This window comes from Natrix helvetica, assembly GCF_964273705.1.
Source record: "Natrix helvetica genome assembly, chromosome: 16".
In the NCBI taxonomy this organism is placed as follows: Eukaryota; Metazoa; Chordata; class Lepidosauria; order Squamata; family Natricidae; genus Natrix; species Natrix helvetica.
Window position 1 is genome coordinate 929,622 of NC_138563.1, and position 16,463 is coordinate 946,084.

The 16,463-nt window shown below is 46.6% G+C and overlaps 1 protein-coding gene across 1 annotated transcript; it reads right to left on the reverse strand.

The window, feature by feature from the left end:
* Positions 1-885: 885 nt before the first annotated feature.
* On the reverse strand, positions 886-16,246 carry LOC309399779 (uncharacterized protein). Its single transcript, XM_081967885.1, has 26 exons — positions 16,145-16,246; positions 15,939-15,998; positions 15,518-15,630; positions 14,354-14,539; positions 13,981-14,101; positions 13,583-13,765; positions 13,071-13,249; positions 12,882-12,960; positions 12,405-12,526; positions 12,080-12,172; positions 11,507-11,625; positions 11,148-11,301; positions 9,864-9,948; positions 9,152-9,229; positions 6,754-6,867; positions 6,564-6,623; positions 6,102-6,214; positions 4,741-4,926; positions 4,219-4,339; positions 3,932-4,114; positions 3,413-3,591; positions 2,479-2,557; positions 2,128-2,249; positions 1,774-1,866; positions 1,434-1,552; positions 886-1,175 (listed from the first exon to the last, which is right to left on the reverse strand). The coding sequence occupies exons 1-26, from the start codon at positions 16,236-16,238 to the stop codon at positions 1,013-1,015; spliced, it is 3,198 nt and encodes a 1,065-aa protein (XP_081824011.1). The 5' UTR covers positions 16,239-16,246; the 3' UTR covers positions 886-1,012.
* Positions 16,247-16,463: the final 217 nt, after the last annotated feature.

Here is a 16,463-nt window from a genome sequence, read left to right on the forward strand (position 1 = left end):
GGCTTTTAATTGCATCCCAGGGTGGGAAGATTTCCACTCCTTCTCCATCCACAGAGGACTTTCAGCAGCCAAGGAACTGGAAGGAGCAAAATTCTCACTGCCCAAAATTAAATCAAAATTTGGTATCTTTCTCTTCTTCTGAGAATTCATAGCTTCCCCCTTTAACAGGAGCAACACGGGCTCGTCTTCCAGTTATTACATATTCTTCGGGTTCTATTTTGTTATTCCTCTGCTTCTTCTGACCATTTTCTGGCAGATTTCCCCAAGATTTGGGGTCTCCTGCAACCCATTTTCAGGAAGCCCACAATGAGGTGTGGGATGGTGAGATCAAGAAGGTGAAGACTCTTAGAGCTGTGTGTGTGTGTGTGTGTGTGTGTGTGTGTGTTTGTGTGCCATGCTTTTATGAAAAACTTGTCTACGATTCTGCGTTGGTCCCCAAGAAAGTAGGATACAATCTGGTAATTCAGGTGCATCCTTTCCCCAAAAGGTTTGTGCTCAACGTAGCGGAAGTGTTTCCCCAAACTGTAGAATGAACAATTATTTGGTTTTGGGAAAATAGGAAGAAAAGATTTTGGCCACTCTTTGATTGATTTATTCAACTATTCTGCCTCCATCATGGTGATGGTTAATCTGAGACTAACATTAATTATGGCCTAATTTACAGATAGACAGCCAGTATAATGGTTAAAAGTGCTGGATTAGACACAGTGGGACCATGAATTTTAATCCTGTTTTGGGTGAGCAAATTTGAGCAGCCCTTCTCTCTCAGCCCAGGGAAAAAGGGTTTCGTCAAAATAAACTGCACGAGAGAGACAGAGACATTGGTCAACTGGTGATCTCACTTGAAATAAAGATTATCCTCAAGAATCTGTATTGCCAAGAAAGTGATTTATTATAATCTTTAATTTCTCTGGTTGCATTGGCCTGAAATGCGGAAATCTGCGCTACGTTACAAGTCAACAATCTTTCCGGAGTTGCTTCCTTGCCCCCTAAACGCTAGCATAGCAACTTCTCAGACCCAGATGTCCGATGTAGAGTCTCCTCCCGGGTAACGCATTTCGTATGCACGAGAGGGACCGCACGGCTCCTTCCCAAAATCCACCAGGAAGTCCGGATTCACACAGAGACCCCCGTTGTCCGTGTCCACGTCAATCTGGAGCATGACTGACCCTTCCCTGCAAAGGAAGAAGGATTTAGGGGTGGAAAGGAAGGCCTTTGGCTCGCTTACTTGGACCTCCACAAAGTAAGAAAAGCTGATTGGGGAACTCTAGAAATGAGAAAGATTTGTGAAAATTCTAATATAAAGGGAGAAACAACGACAAAGTAATGGAAAGTAAGGATTGCATGTAGTACAAAGAGGAGGAGGAGAGCACCTTCCCCCCCAAATTTTTCTTGCAAATTTGGTATGACTATTCAGACCAAAGACTTTGTACCTGACCAGTTGTGGATAATATTGCTTGTCCCATGGTGTGCAGAGACAGTTGGTGACATAAAGCCTTTTCCCATCCAAGCTCAGCTGAAGCCTTTGAGGTCCCCCAAATACTCTTCTTCCCTAAGGTGAAAAAAAATACTAAGTGGTCCAGAAATGTAGGAAGTCCATAGAGGGGAACATATGGCTCCTTGGTTTTAACCTGCCTCAGGAAAGTCATCTGCAGCATTTCAAGGTGTCCCGCCGAGAAGAAAGAATCCACGCTTCTCCATTGACATTTATGTTCCGCACATTTCCCATAAGTGTCTCAAACCCAGAATCCTTCTGAGGAGAGAGAGCCTCACCTGGAGCATGAAGGGATCCGGTTGGCAGTCCAGCTCTTCATCCTTAACCACAGTCACCACCCCACCTTTGTAGATGCTGCCTCCTACAAACACCTGTAGGAGCCGAAGGAAGGGTCAGTTCAGGCCGAAGGACAGTCTCCCCTTCCCCAAGCTACAGCCTTCCTCTGCCCAGGCTGTGGTATTTTGAAGTGGATCCCCTCTGAACATGGAGGTTCTCCCAGCACATGCCAGTAAATGAGGCCTAACTGGCATGCTTAACCCGAAGTCCTGGTTCTGATGGTGGAAGAAGGAACTTCTGGACGGACCCCAAGCCTTCTGCATGCTTGCAGGGCTTTTGGGTGGGTGGGAGCTCACCTGGCCCGTCAGCCGAGGACAGTGGGGGTCGGTGATGTCGTACTGTCGGATATCGCCATGAAACCAGTTGCTCAGGTACAGGAAACGGTCGTCCAGCGAAATGACGATGTCTGAGAGGAACGCTGGAGGACAGAAGGTGCCCAGAAGTAAAGTCAGGAAGAGGAAGGGAGGATTGCTTAATTCCACAGCATTTCCACAAATCGGTGTCTCCCCAAAATGTGCAGATCTCTCAGCCTTGAGGGCCCTCAACCTGTTCTCCTAAGATGCTAAGAATCTGAGGGTGCAAACTCCAGCACATACAAAGGCAGAGGATGGAAACATAAGTGTCTCCCCTAAATTTCATTTACTCACATGTCATTTCAGGTTCGAACCACCCAGTGACCAACTTCTTTGGAATCTGGACAACCTTCTCGGTGGCCCATGATCCATCCTGCAAGAGACACGCGAGGCTGGTTGGGACGTGGAAAGTTCTCCCATCTAAACAAATCTGCACCAGCCCTTCCGAATCCCTCCTACTCTGAAATCTTTCAAAGAAGTTTGAAATATCCCTGAAGTTTTTGAATTTTAATTCAAAATTCAGCTTCTATGGAGTCCTTGGTGCTCTCTAGATTCTGTTTCAGCCTCCTTTCTCCTCAGTAGAAATTAACATGGTTCCTCTGTCATAAAAAGAAAATCAACTAATGGGGCAGGGTGGCCGACTCCCTTAGGGTGATCCCCTCCCCCGGAAAATCTCCCAGGGTCGTGTTCTGATTTTGCAATTCTACATTCAGGTTCCTGTTCATAACGATTTCCATATCATGATAATAGTTTACGAATTACAGGTAGACCTTCGACCATTCATTAATCCACTGATGTTATGAAAACAGTGAATTATGACCTCTGTGACATTCCCTTGGTCACACGGTCAAAATTCGGCACTTGGCAACAGGCATGTATTGATGGTACTTGCGGTGTCCCAGGATCAAATGATGCATGACCTTCCCAGACTTCTTTTGAGAAACAAAGTCAATGGGAAGAAGCTAGATTTGCTTAACGACGAAGCGGTTCACTTAATAACCATGGCAAAAAACTTGTAAAAATCAGGTGTGACTTACTTAACAAGCATTATCACTTAGCAAATTCCGCTCCCAATTTTGGTCATAAGGCGAGGCCTACCTGTATTATATTGGGTTGTTTTAAAGCTGCATTTTATCCCATTTACTCTGCATTTTATTTTAAGCTGAAGGCTTGGATGCCCGTTCGTTCTCTGCAGAGGTGGGGAGAAAGAAATTCTACTGGTTTTTACCTCCTTCCTGAAAATATGATGCAAAGCCCCATCAAGGGCGCAGCCCACAAAGCCATGTGGGGCATCTGGGTTGTGTAGGAAGCGGACATTCAAGGGGGCAGAATCCTCCCCCAGGTCAATAGACTGGACAAGGCAGTGGGTGGTCCAGTCCCATAAGTTCAGGCGGCGGCCATAGCGGCCTACAGAGGAAAAGAGAAGATTCAGCTCCATTTCTTCTGGTGAGAAGGAATGCTTCCTGCTAGAAGGTACCTGGGAGGGTGTGGAGGGTTTTGCTAAGCTGTTCCTTAGAAGACTGGTGGCCTGCCTCATGTTGGAGGCCTCCAAGCAGAAGCTGAGTTGCCCCCTCTTGGGGAAGTGCTAGCTTTGGATGGACACGAGGATTGGCGAGATGGCCCCCAACACCCCCTCAGTGTCAAATTTCCGCAAAGAGTCTGGGGTCCCTCCCTAGGTTGGAGTGCAGGCCTCCTGGATTTTGAATTCCAATGTGCCATAAATTCATTTGGTTCTCTGGCATCTCACCTTTCTTTAGATCTTCAGGGTTGAACCCATTCATAAAGAACTTAGGGGCTCCGGCTTCAGTGCTGACTAAGATGTTATGCCTTGGTTTGAACGAGAAATCAAATCCAAATGGAGCTGCGTCCCCGGGGGGATTCCAGGTGCCTTTCACTTCCCATGATTCCACATCCACAACAACAAATCCACCTGTGATTTTGGGGTGTGCAGGGAGAATGCAAATTAATTCAAAAAGATGTAGATGACTCCCAGGAAGGGTTGGCTGAAGGGGAAAAAAAGCTGCCCAGGGATACCTTTTCCATTGCCGTACAGGTCCCCTAAGCAGGCGATCACGACATCTCCGGAGGGCAGAAAGTGTGCCGTGCGTAGTGAAGCCATGTTGGTTTTACAGAAGATCTCCTTAGGATCAATAACCTGTCAGGGTTGGGGAGGGGGAGAAAAAAAAACATTAAAAACTCTTGCATTGTAATTCTGTTTTCCTTCTTTCCACCTCTGCAAATGGGGACCCTTTCCAACCAGGGCTGGGTTGCGGCCAGCATTACTGCTGGTTTGGTGTGCGCGCGATTTGCAGGTGGAGTTGCCTATAAATAAGTCTACACATGCGCAGAACACTAAAAATGTAAAAAAAAAACCAAAAACCCGCAGCAACCAGGGAACCGGTTCAGGGGCGTGGCCAGCCTGCTGTCCCTACCGGTTCAGTGACCCAGTCGCAATCTCCACTACTGGTTTGCCCGAACTGGTGCAAACCAGTAGTAACCCACCCCCTTTTTCCAACCCAATTCCCGGGCTTGCACCCTCTTTGGTGGGTGGCCTACTTTAAACATGCAGGGCGCTTGGGGGTCAGTCCCAGTATCCACAATATAAACCCGTGAAGATTCGAAACTTGGGAGGACCAGCCGGTTGCGTTTCTTGGTGGGGTCTCCAAAGCAGCTGCTACCAGTATTCCAGGATGTGCAGTGAAGCTCATCATTAATGCAGGGCATTTGCAGACGGTGGATAACCTGGTGGGGAAAGATTGGGTTGGCAGAAATTAAAGAAGCATCATTTATCTCGTCAGCTGCAGTTGGGTTTCTCCGTGTGATCCCCAAAGGTTTGTGATTTGCGCATGTCTTTGGTTGTGGAAGATCACTTGTGGAATGGAATCTTGTTAAAAAAGTCCGTTCTGCTTGGCAGAAGGGCACTGTGGCTGTGGATTGTTGCTGGCACATTGCAGTGTTTCTCCCACTTACAAACAGCAAGCAGAACTTCACCCACAGGTGAGCGTCTTCTAAAAGATACAGAATTTTCCTCCCTTTCCCAATTTTTTATGCACCCTCAGCGCAACAGTGCTCTACCGCGCCAACCCTCGGCATCGGGAGCTGCAGACATGCTGAGGCAAGGAGCCAAAGTCATCGCCTCTGTAAATGCACGAGCCGGCGCCTGAGCATCACCTGCTTACTTTGTGGATTGTGAGCACGCCCAGTGCATTGTAGCACAGGAGTTGTGGTACTAGCTAATTATCCTTTTAGGCTTCCCACAGCTCTCATAGTTCCAGCCTCAGCTGCACCTAGTTAAGGTGTCTGTGCCTAGGCGTAACTGAGCATGACTCTGCTGACACAAAAATGTGAAGAAAGGCGGAGGATACTCATTAGACACTGAGGAACAGAACAACTGGAAACAATCCAGATGCTGGAAGCTGCTGAGCTTTGCTGGGCTTAGAACAAAGGATTCCCTTAATTTGATTCAATTTAATTATTCCCAGCTTGATTTTATTATTCTAGGCATTAGTAAAAAGTATCTTAGGAATTGAAAATATATCTGAACATGTTGTAAATAATGCAGATTGTCCTCCAATTGCAGCAACAATTGCGACTTCAAACTGAAGCGGTCATTAAGTGAACTAAGCAGCTATTTCCCTAAATTACTTCAATTCCAACACCTCCGGTTTCAGTCTTTCAGCGATTTCCTAGGTTGCTAAGGTGGAGTGAAAGCTGCCTTCCTGAGTTCAGCCCCTCTCCCTGCACTTCTGAAACACCCTTCAGGTTTTGTATCTGTTCGGAGCATGAAAGCAACGTTTTATCTTCCACCCCATCCACCGGCCCAGAGTTGGAACGCAAGGTATTAAACAGAGGAGGCCCAAGGAAAAGGAAACCGAACAAGCGTTCACATCTTCCCAAAGAACTAAGTAACCTCGTACTTGGCAAAAAGTGGGAGATTCAGGATCAACATCCACTGTGGCAAGGTAATCCGGCATTTGGGTCCCTGTGCCGTTTAAGATGCAAGTCACGTAGATCAGCCTCTCTCGGGGTCCTGGGGAAAAACAGTGTTCACATTTTAGGATCCTGGGCCTGAGCTGTAAAATGGTTTTGTCTGAGCTACAACTTGCTAGACTTACATTTGCCCACCCTCTTAAAGTTGATTCCTGGATTAACTTGTGCTATGGATTGAATCATTGGTCAAGGGTCTTGATACCAGGGTGGACGTACTACGTCAAATGGTTCAACTACTTTGTTAAACTTGTTCCACATGCCATGCTTCAAAGGAGGTGGCTTAATACTATGAAGCGTGAGCTCCCACCTCGTCTCTGCAGCTCTGCCGGGACTCAACATCCATTTCCCTGCTCTGCTCTCTAGGAAAGGAGAGGCTCACCACTTCTTACCTCTCATGGCGTCCAAGGGCGTTGGATATCCAGGGCCTGGGTAGCAACATTCTTCTACCGCTTTAAAAAAGAGAAAAAAAGATTTAGCTTCTTGGCGTCATCAAGGAGACATGGGCCTTTTAAGGAAGGTTGCGGACAGGTGGCATTGGGAAATAAGTCGGGTGTCTTTGAGGATGGATTGACTTCCAACCTTTGCTTGGCATCTTGGGAGGTTTCTTCTCCGCATCTTTTGTTCGTTGCTTGAGCATTTCGTTCTCTCTCTTTTGCTCTGCCTCGGCTTGTATACCTGAGATTCTCCAGCTTGCTTGCATCCAGTTTATATAACCCATGAAAGCTGACCAAATCCTGTTCTATCCCCGGAGGGTGCACGCCGAAGGAATTCATTAAGAGAAGGGCTGATCCCCAAAGCCCAGGGGTTCCCTCCCTTCATCTCATATCAGAGAAGCCCAGCCAGCTGATTCTACACCCTAATATCCCTCTTTCATCTCTTTCTCCTCACACGCTTTTGATTGCATCCTCAAAACGGTTTATCTGAACCCCCATCGCTGCTTCTGGTTTTGTAGTTTTGCTGACTCTAATAACCAGACTCACAGGGCAAAGGCAGTACAGCACACATTGAGAATAGCTATGGGGAATACTGCAAGAAACAGAAGCCACAAACCGCGGAGGTGGTTTTATGTTTGAAGGCTTTCCAAATGAAATGGAGGTCTGCTCACGTATTAGTGGTTCCACAGGGTAAAGCAATTGTATATGGAATTAACTAAAATGAAGCCTCCAAATTCCAATAAAGGTCTATGGTACAAACAATGGGTCCAAGCAAACATTACAGAGAGTGCCCTAGCTCAGGCAATTTTTATTTTCATCAGTAGTAACATTAATCTTACCACCGCGATCAGAATTCATCTGAATTATGCCTGCTAAGCTCTTCCTGATGCTGAGTGCCAGCCACTTAATGTTCTTTGATGACTCTTAGAGCTGGAGTCTCTTTCAGCTAGAGTTTTACAACTTTTTCAACTTTCTTGCCTCCTCCTGCTCTTTATAGAGGTTTTACCCTTCTGTCCTCCCGTCTATCACCTTAGTTGTTTTTTGATAGAAAATGGAGCTCTACCCACCGACATTCGTGAGACCTCGCACCTTCCCGAATAAGGGACCAAGGACTTCCAGTCTGATCCATCTGCATTCCCACCCCAGGCAAGGGAGTTAGTCTACTCTAGGTGGTCTCCAATGGACTTTCCAACACTCACATTCTATGGACTTGGACTGTTCAAAGTTTGATTCAGGTCCTCTAGAGGAAGCCCAACCGGGCAACGGTTGATGTATTTTTTAATACAAAAGGCAGTCTCACACATTTCAACGTTCCAACGCTTTGTCAGATAAAGGCTTGTTAAGCTACTGAAGGCGAAAAGAAATGAGCGTCATATTAAGGGTTCAAAGGGAAATTACTGCTTATTTTGCTTTCTTTTGTCTCAGTAGATTAGTGCTAGGGATTTCAGAGTTTAAAATGACAGTGTGTTTCTAGGAAGTCTAGAAACATTCAGGTTTCAGACCTGTCAAACTCACACATTGTATTAGAAACAGTCCTTTCTCCTCTTTTTCCGTTAGTGTTATGACTGAAGGTGTGATCACTGATGACTGACGCTGGGGGATATTTGGTTCGGATGCGGGGATTCTTAAAATCCTGAGTCAGGGCTGCCATGCAGCAAGATGATGACTGCTTAGGTGCTTCATGTGATCTTTTTTGGCCAAACAGGACATGCTCCATTTGGAGGGAACCACACACAAAGTCAAAAAAGAAGTCGCATCTCAAGGAAAAAGCGATTCTACACTTTTTGTTGTTTGCATGATAGACTTCTATCTGCAGAGTCAGACAGTGATTTTTAAAAACACATTATGATTATCACTATTAGTAAGTAAGCCTTCAGTAGGAGTTAAGATCAGGTGCCAAGACGTAGAAAGAATCAAAAGTTCAGTGTGGTTCAGGGCTTCTCTTGCATCAGGTTAAGTGGCTGGAATTCAAAGTTATATTTGCAATGCCCTGATGCGGTCAAAGTTGGGGAGTTTGTAGATCCAGATATTGGAGGTAGTACTGCTGCCGGGAGGGTTTTCAAATTTTCATTCTTTTAAGCTGCCTTTCTTGGTGTCCACATTGATTCATTACATTCTAGAGCCTTCTCTGAGAGGATGAAATAGAGTTCTTTTTACATTTTGTCTGTGACAATTAGTGTTACGAAACTTGAAGATCAACGGATTACAAGAATTATTCTTTCTAGGTGTTTGGAGCCTTCATTCCTTGGCAGTGTTCTTGGAATTCAGTTTTAATTGGCGTTATTTTTCTTGTGACTGTTTTTCATAGGTGTCATCCTATCTCACTACATTATAATTATATTGTAGCTCATTTAGTCAACGCCAGGTGAATATAAAGGCCCTACCACATTAAGTGTTGCTCTTTTGCTCAGTGAAATTATCTCATGAAAGAAGAAAAACCCCAGACAAATTGCAGCCTCATAAGTTTAATACAATTAGGCAGATTCACATCTTTCATCACAACATTAAGACAAGACGGGCAGCTTCTGTCCTATTTCGGTTACGTTCGCCTTCACAGACTTCTTCACAGTTCTCCACATCCACCTGGGAAGAATCAAACCCCACGTTCAGAATTTCCCCATCTGTGGAAGGGAGAAAAACTCAAGTGAGACATGTTGGATTCAGAAGACCTTTCCAAAATGACATTGGGTGATGATGTCACAGCCCTGAGAGGCTGAGACCTCCTCACGGGGATAGGAGTGATCCACCTTCCATCTTTTGAGGAGAATTTACCTCAGGAAAGAGGAGGAGGAGGGAGAGGAATTATGGAGGAGGAGGAGGGAAATAAAAAGAAAAGGGAGGAAGAGGAGGAAAGTGCAAAGGAGAAAATGATGGAGAAGGAAGAGAGGAAAAAGCAAAGACGATGGAAGTAGAGGAGGAGGAGGAGGCAACACTTTCCCGCCAAATCTCAGAACTCCCCGCTTCAGGCGCGAGCCAACCAGGCAACCACGCCCCCCGCCAATGAAGTCGCGCGCGCCGGCCAATCCCCGCGCCGCTCGGCGGACTTAGGCGCCGTATGGGCGGGGCGGACGCTCTGGCGGGCGAACTAGAGAAGGTGAGAGGGCTCTATAGAAAGTTGGACGGGCGCGAGAGCACATCTATTACGTCTGGGGAGGGAGGGCTCCGCTGTTGACGTAATTGCTCTCTGTAGTATGGAAATGTGTAGTAGGTAGACAGCCATGCCCCACAATGTGGTGGTGTTATTATTTTTCTTACGCCAACCAGGCAGCCATGCCCCCCGCCAGTGATGTCTAGTGTGCTGCTCGGCAGACGAAGGTGCCGTGTGGGCGGGGTGGGGACTCTGATGGGCGAATAGAGAATGTGAGAGGGCTCCATAGGAAGGGGGACGTGGGGGAGAGCACCTCTATTTTGTCTGGGGAGGGGGGAGTGCACGCTCGGGATTGTTGAGGTGATTGCTCTCTCTGTAGTATGGAAGTGTGTAGTAGGTAGACAGCCATGACCCACAATGTGGTGGTGGTATTATTTTTCTTACGCAGCACGGTCTCTTCATCAGTCTCCAGTGGGTAACTCTGAAGTGTGTCACGTTTCCTGTGTCTTCCACGCCCAGTTGACAAATCTTCTGACAGGAGTGGTGAGACATCACCACAAAGCTACATCTGAGGAACCTCAGCTTCTGGGTTGGACACTGGTGGATAACTGGACTTGACGGAAACTCCTTGCTTGGGACTGGTTCCTCGCCTCACTGGCTGAGCTTCTGTTGGAGCAAAGACCTTTCATGTTCTGCCTAAACCTCTGTGGTTGAGATGTGTATACTACCAGCCTCACCTGACTGCTGTGGAACTTACATCCAGGGGAGATGAATGTGTTTTTCTGAGAGCTGAGATCATTGGAACGTCAGTGCCTGTCAAACTAAGCCCTCTGCCGAAGTTGTGTCCTCCCAATTTTGATGGATTTCTTCCTCCCTTTGCTGATTCCCTCTTTTCCCTTGTCCAGAAGATGCATGAGTAGAAGAGCTTCTTCTCTGATTTGCTTGCTCTGATTACCTAGTAGTGCTTGAGGATAGTTAAGTGAAAATCCTTCTCCTGCAGCTGACTAGCATTAATTATGGCTTAAGTTATGGGTGGAGCGTGAGTGTGATGTAATACTTAAAGGTGCTGGATTAGATGCTAGAGACCATAAATTTTAATCCTGTTTTAGGCACGGAAGCCAAGCTGGGTGACTTTGAGCCATTCTAAACCCCAGGAAGAAGGTGTTGGTCCTTAAGGGGCTTTTAAAATGCATTGTGATAAAAACACATAGACATGGTCAACGGTTGCCGCTCTCATCTTCAAATAAAATTTACCCTCAAGAGTCTGTATTATCGAGAAAACATTTTATTACAATGACAATTTCTCTGTTCACATCCGCCACAAACATGGAAATCTGTGCGGCAGAAGTAAACTACAAACCAACACTCTGGTTTTGAGTTCCTCTGCTTCAGTTCCCTGCCCACTAAATGCTAGCTTAGCAAAAGGGTAGGCTCAGAGGAAGGTCTCAGGCCCAGATGTCAGAAGTACAGTCTCCTGGGTAACTCATTTCATGCGCATGAGAGGGACCCCACGGCTCCTTCCCGAAATCCACCAGAAAATCTGGATTCACACAGAGCCCCCCTTTTTGTGTGTCTATGTCGATCTGGAGCATGGCTGACCCTTTACTGCAAAGGAAGAAGAATTCAAGGTTAGGAAAAGGATCTTTGGCTTGCTCATTTGAGCCTCCGTAATGCTGGGAAAAGCTGATTAGGGAATTCTACAGATGGGAAAACTTTGTGCAATTCCAGTATCAATAGAGAGACAATAACAAAGTAGTAGAAAATAAGGACAAGATTGATTTGGCATGTAATGCCAGGAAGAAGAACATACCTGGATAGTTGTGGATAGAATTGCTCATCCCACTGTGTATAGAGAGCGTTGGTGACATAAAGCCTTTTCCCATCCAAGCTGACCTGGAGCATTTGGGGTCCACCATGTAGTCTCCTTCCCTAAGGCGAAAAAAAGCAAAGAGTGATCAAGAAATGTAGGCAGTCCAAGGAGGCTCCTTAGTCTAATCTGCGGCAGGAGATTATTTGTGGGCTTTCAAGAGGTCCCATAGAAAAGAATGAGAATGATTCTTTAACAGGTTTCCTGCAAGTCTCTCAAACCAGGACCGTCTTTCGGTGTAATGCATGACCTTGGGGAAGCAGGAGAAGAGATGCTGCCTAGGAAACAATGGACAAAAGGAAGGAGCCGCCGGTGGCTTAACAGTCAGAGAAAGAAACTTAGGAAGGACCATACCTAATGCATCAAACAGTTAAAAGTGGCAGCAGGAACGTTATATTCTCAAGACTTGCAAGATTCTCTTAATGTAGCCTTACAATGACGTAGAATAGGTTCATCTAGTTGTGTAACCTGGCTGGTTTTCCAGGGGGGGCTGATGCTCAGAACACGGAGGCTCACCTGGATCACGAGGGGATCTGGTTGGCAGTCCAGCTCTTCATCCTTAACCACAGTCACCACCCCACCTTTGTTGATGCTGCCTCCTACGAACACCTGCAGGACCCAAAGGGTGGGTTAGTACAGTCTCCCCTTCCCCAAGCTACAGTCTTTCCTGATTGCGGTATTTGGAAGTGGACCCCATCTGAACAGGGGAGTTCTTTGCAGGTAACTGGATTAGCTTTCTGCTTAACCCGACATCCTGGTTCTGATGGTGGAAGAATGGACTTCTGCAAGGACCCCAAGACTTCCTCGCGGTTGCAGGGCTTCTGGGTGGGTGGGAGCTCACCTGGCCCATCAGCCGTGGGCAGTGGGGGTCGGTGATGTCATACTGTCGGATATCGCCGTGAAACCAGTTGCTCAGGTACAGGAAACGGTCATCCAATGAAATAACGAAGTAAGTGGTGTACGCTGGAGAAGAGAAAGTGCCCAGGAATAAGTTCAGGAAGAAAGTGGGGTTGCTTAATTCCCTGGCATGCAACATTTGCAAGAATTTTTGTCTCTTTCAGCCATGATGAGATTCAGCCTTTTCTCAAAAGATACTAAAAATTCTTAAGTTGAAGATTGAAGGTGCAAACCACCCTTTCCATTCCCCTCCAACATAGCTATATTATATTTAATATTTTAAACTATTGTTTTATCATGTCATAAGCCCTCCTGAGTCTCATGAGAGCAAAATGGGCAGCATATAGATTCATACGCGCGAAGGCAGAGGGTTGAGAGGTAAGAGTGAGAACAAAAGCCCTCCTGTACTATATGCTCCTACCTGGCATTTCGGGTAAGTACCACCCGGTGACCGTCTTGTCAGGAATCTGAATTACCTTCTCTGTGCTCCACGTCCCATCCTGCAAGACACACAAGGTTGATTGGGACCTGCAGAGCTTTTAAAGTCAGGTGCCAATTCTTTTTGATGGAAAGGGCGACGGGAGGGGAAAGAAATTCTACTTGTTTTCACCTCTTCCTTGTAAATATGATGTATGGAGCCATCGAAGCAACAGCTCACAAAGCCATGTGAGGAATCTGGGTTGTGCACGAAGCGGACCGCTATGGGGAGAAAGTCCTCCCCCATATCAATGGACTCAACGAGGCAGTGGGACGTCAAGTCCCACACATTCAGGCGGCGTCCGAAGTAGCCTGCAGAGGAAAGGAGAAGAATCATCTCAACTTCTTCTGGTGAGTAGGAACACCTACTACTAAACGAGGGTATTCAGGGGGGTGCGAGATTACACTAAGCAGTTCCTTAGAAGGGTGGTGGGCTTTCTCATGTTAGAGATCTCAAAGCAGGAGCTGAGGTGCCATCTCTTGGGGAAGGTGCCCCTCTAGATAGACAAGAGGGTTGGACCAAATAGCCACCAACACCCCCCTCAGTGCCATCCTTCCACAAGGGGTCTTGGGTCCCACTTTAGGTAAGAGTCCAATCCCCCTGACTGATGGACCTTAAGCTCGGGCAATGTTGCGTCATCTCACCTTTCCTCAGAAACTCAGGGTTGAACCCGTCAACCAAAAATTTGGGGATCCCCACTTCAGTGCTGAATAAGACGTTATGCCTTGGTTTGTACCAGAAGTCGTATCCTAGTGGAGCCTCATCCCCAGGGCGGTTCCAGGTACCCTTCACTTCCCATGTTTCCGTATCCAGAAGAATAAATGCACCTGCGGTTTGGGGTTCAAATGAATTCAAACAGATGTAGGTAATTCCCAGGGAAGTTTGGCTGAAAGTAGTTTTGCACCACTCAGAATTGTCCAAGAGGTGGCAATTTCAGGTTTTATGGGTTTGTGGAGCAAGTTTCTCTCCCAACATCTTCTGAGCAACATCACAGCGCCTCAATTTGGACCCCTTTTTGGAAAACAAGTTCGCCCAGCAGTACCTTTTCCATTGCCAAACAGGTCCCCTATGGAGCTGATCATCACTTCTCCATTGCCCAGACAGCGTGGGGCGAATAGTGAAGCCACTTTGGTTTTACAGAAGACCTCTCTGGGCTCAATCACCTGCCAAGGTTGGGGAGAGGAAGGGAAAAAACAAAACCTCTTGCACTGCAGTTCTGTTTGTTTTTTTCTTTGTAACTCGTCAAATAGTTTTGATCTAAAATCTCCAGAGCCCATCTGAGGTCAGTGAAACACGGGGGATGTTGATAGGAATGTGACAGGGTGAAATAAAACTTTTGAATCATCTCTTGTATAATCGGGTCGTTTGTCAGGATTTCTTTCAATACTGCACCCTAAGAAGATGGGCGGCCCTACCTTGAGCAGGCAGGGGGCTTGGGGGTCAGTCCCGGTGTCCACCACATAAATCCGTGAGGAGTTGAAACCCGGAATGACCAGCCAATTGCTTTCCTTGGTGGTGTCTCCGAAGCTGCTGCTGGAAGCATTCGAACACATGAAGTGAAGCTCATCATTAATGTAGGGCATTTGCAGCCGGTGAATAACCTGGTTGGGAAAGATTGGAGAGGCAAAGATTAAACGTGGATTGTTAGGGTTAGATTTCTCCATCTGTTTCCCAAAGGTTCATGATTTCTGTATCTTTGCTTGAAGAACACCATTGGCAGGATAGAATTTTGTTAGTAGAAAGCTGTACTTCTGCTTGATATTTCTCTCTCTGGGCAACAGGAAGGGCATCCGGCCAGTAAACAGTCAGCTCCATCCAGTTGCCCAGACTCCACCCCACAAGGGATTATGGGGTGGTTAAAAGAAGATGATGAAAGGTCTACTTCTGCTTTGTGGAAGAGTGTGTTGGTTGTGGATTGTTACGGACAGAATACGGGTTTCTCTCCCAACCAGCAAGCAGGACAGAGACATGACGGGCATCCCTAAAACTCACAGCCCTTTTCTTCCCTTCCCAGTCTTTCATGCACCCTCTGAGCAAAAGTGCTCCACCATTCCAACCCTGGAGCTGAAGTCCTCGCATGTGTGAATGCAAGAGCCGGCATCGGAGCATCGCCTGCTACTTCATGGATTGTGAGCAGGTTCAGTGCATTACGGCATAGGATTCTGCGGTACCAGCTAATGATCCTTTAGCTCTCATAGTTCCAGCCTCAGCTGCACCTAGTTAAGCTGTCGGTGCATAGGTGTAACTGACCATGACTCTGCTGACACAAAAAATGTGAACATGGCAAATCTGCCTGAGGGTACCCGTTAGAGGGTACCGAGGAATAGAATGACTAGAAACACGCTGGGAGCAGCTGAGCTTTGTTGGGCTTAGAACAAAGGATTCCCGTAATTTGATTAAAGTTAATTGTTCCCAGGTTTCCAGGTTTTGGAAACTGAGAATGTGTCTGAACCTGTTGGTACAAATTTTTCTCGACTTACGACCGCAATGGGAATGGAAGATACTAAAAAGTGGTCCAAAGAATGGGAAACCAAACAAGCATTCGCAACATCACCCCAAAGAACCGAGTATCCTCGTACCTGGCAATAAGTGGGGGATTTGGGATCCACATCCACCGTGGCGAGATAATCAGGCATTTGGGTCCCAGTCCTGGTTAAGACGCAAAGCACGTACATCAGCTTCTCTGGAGGTCCTAGGGAAAATGTCCACATTTTAGGCTCCTGGGCCTGAACCTGAAAACAGTTCTGTCTTAAGTACAACTAGTGTTCACTCATTCTCTTAGAGTATCGGATTAAACCACGCTGTGGCCCAAGTCATTGGTCAAGGGATTCCGATACCAGATCAGTTGTCCCATGCCAAATGGCTCAACGTATTTGCTCCACACACCACAACGAGGCGGCTTAATATGAGGTGTGAGCCCACCCCTCATCTCTGAGGCTGGACTCAACATCTTCTTCCTTGGCCTGCTCTCCAGAACGCGAGGATATCACCCCTTCTTACCTTTCATGGCATCCAAGGGCGTTGGATAGCAATATTCTGGATAGCAATATTCTTTCCCCTCTTTAAAAAAGAAGAAGAAGAGAGATTTAGCTTCGGTGCATCGGGAGAAAGAAGGGAGACACGGGTGTTTTAAGGAAGGTTGCGGACAGGCAGCATTGGCGAAAAAGTCTTGTGCCTCCGACACAAGGGATGGATTGACTTCCTACCTTTGCTCAGCTTCTTCAGAAGCTGTTTCTCAGCATCTCTTGTTCGTTGTTTGAGCATTTCTGTCTCTTTCTTTTGCTCTGCCTCTGCTTGCATACCTGAGCTTCTCCTGCTTGCTTACAGACGTGTTATATACCCCATAGGAGCTGATCGAGTTTCGCTCCATGTCCTTTGGGGCTGTTAAATAACAGAGGCCCTAATATCTTTGTTTCATCTTTTTCTCATCACACTTTTGATAGTATCTTCAGAACAGTTTATCTAAACTCCCATCACATCTTCCAGCTATATATGTTTGCTGACTCATCAGAATAACCAGATTTA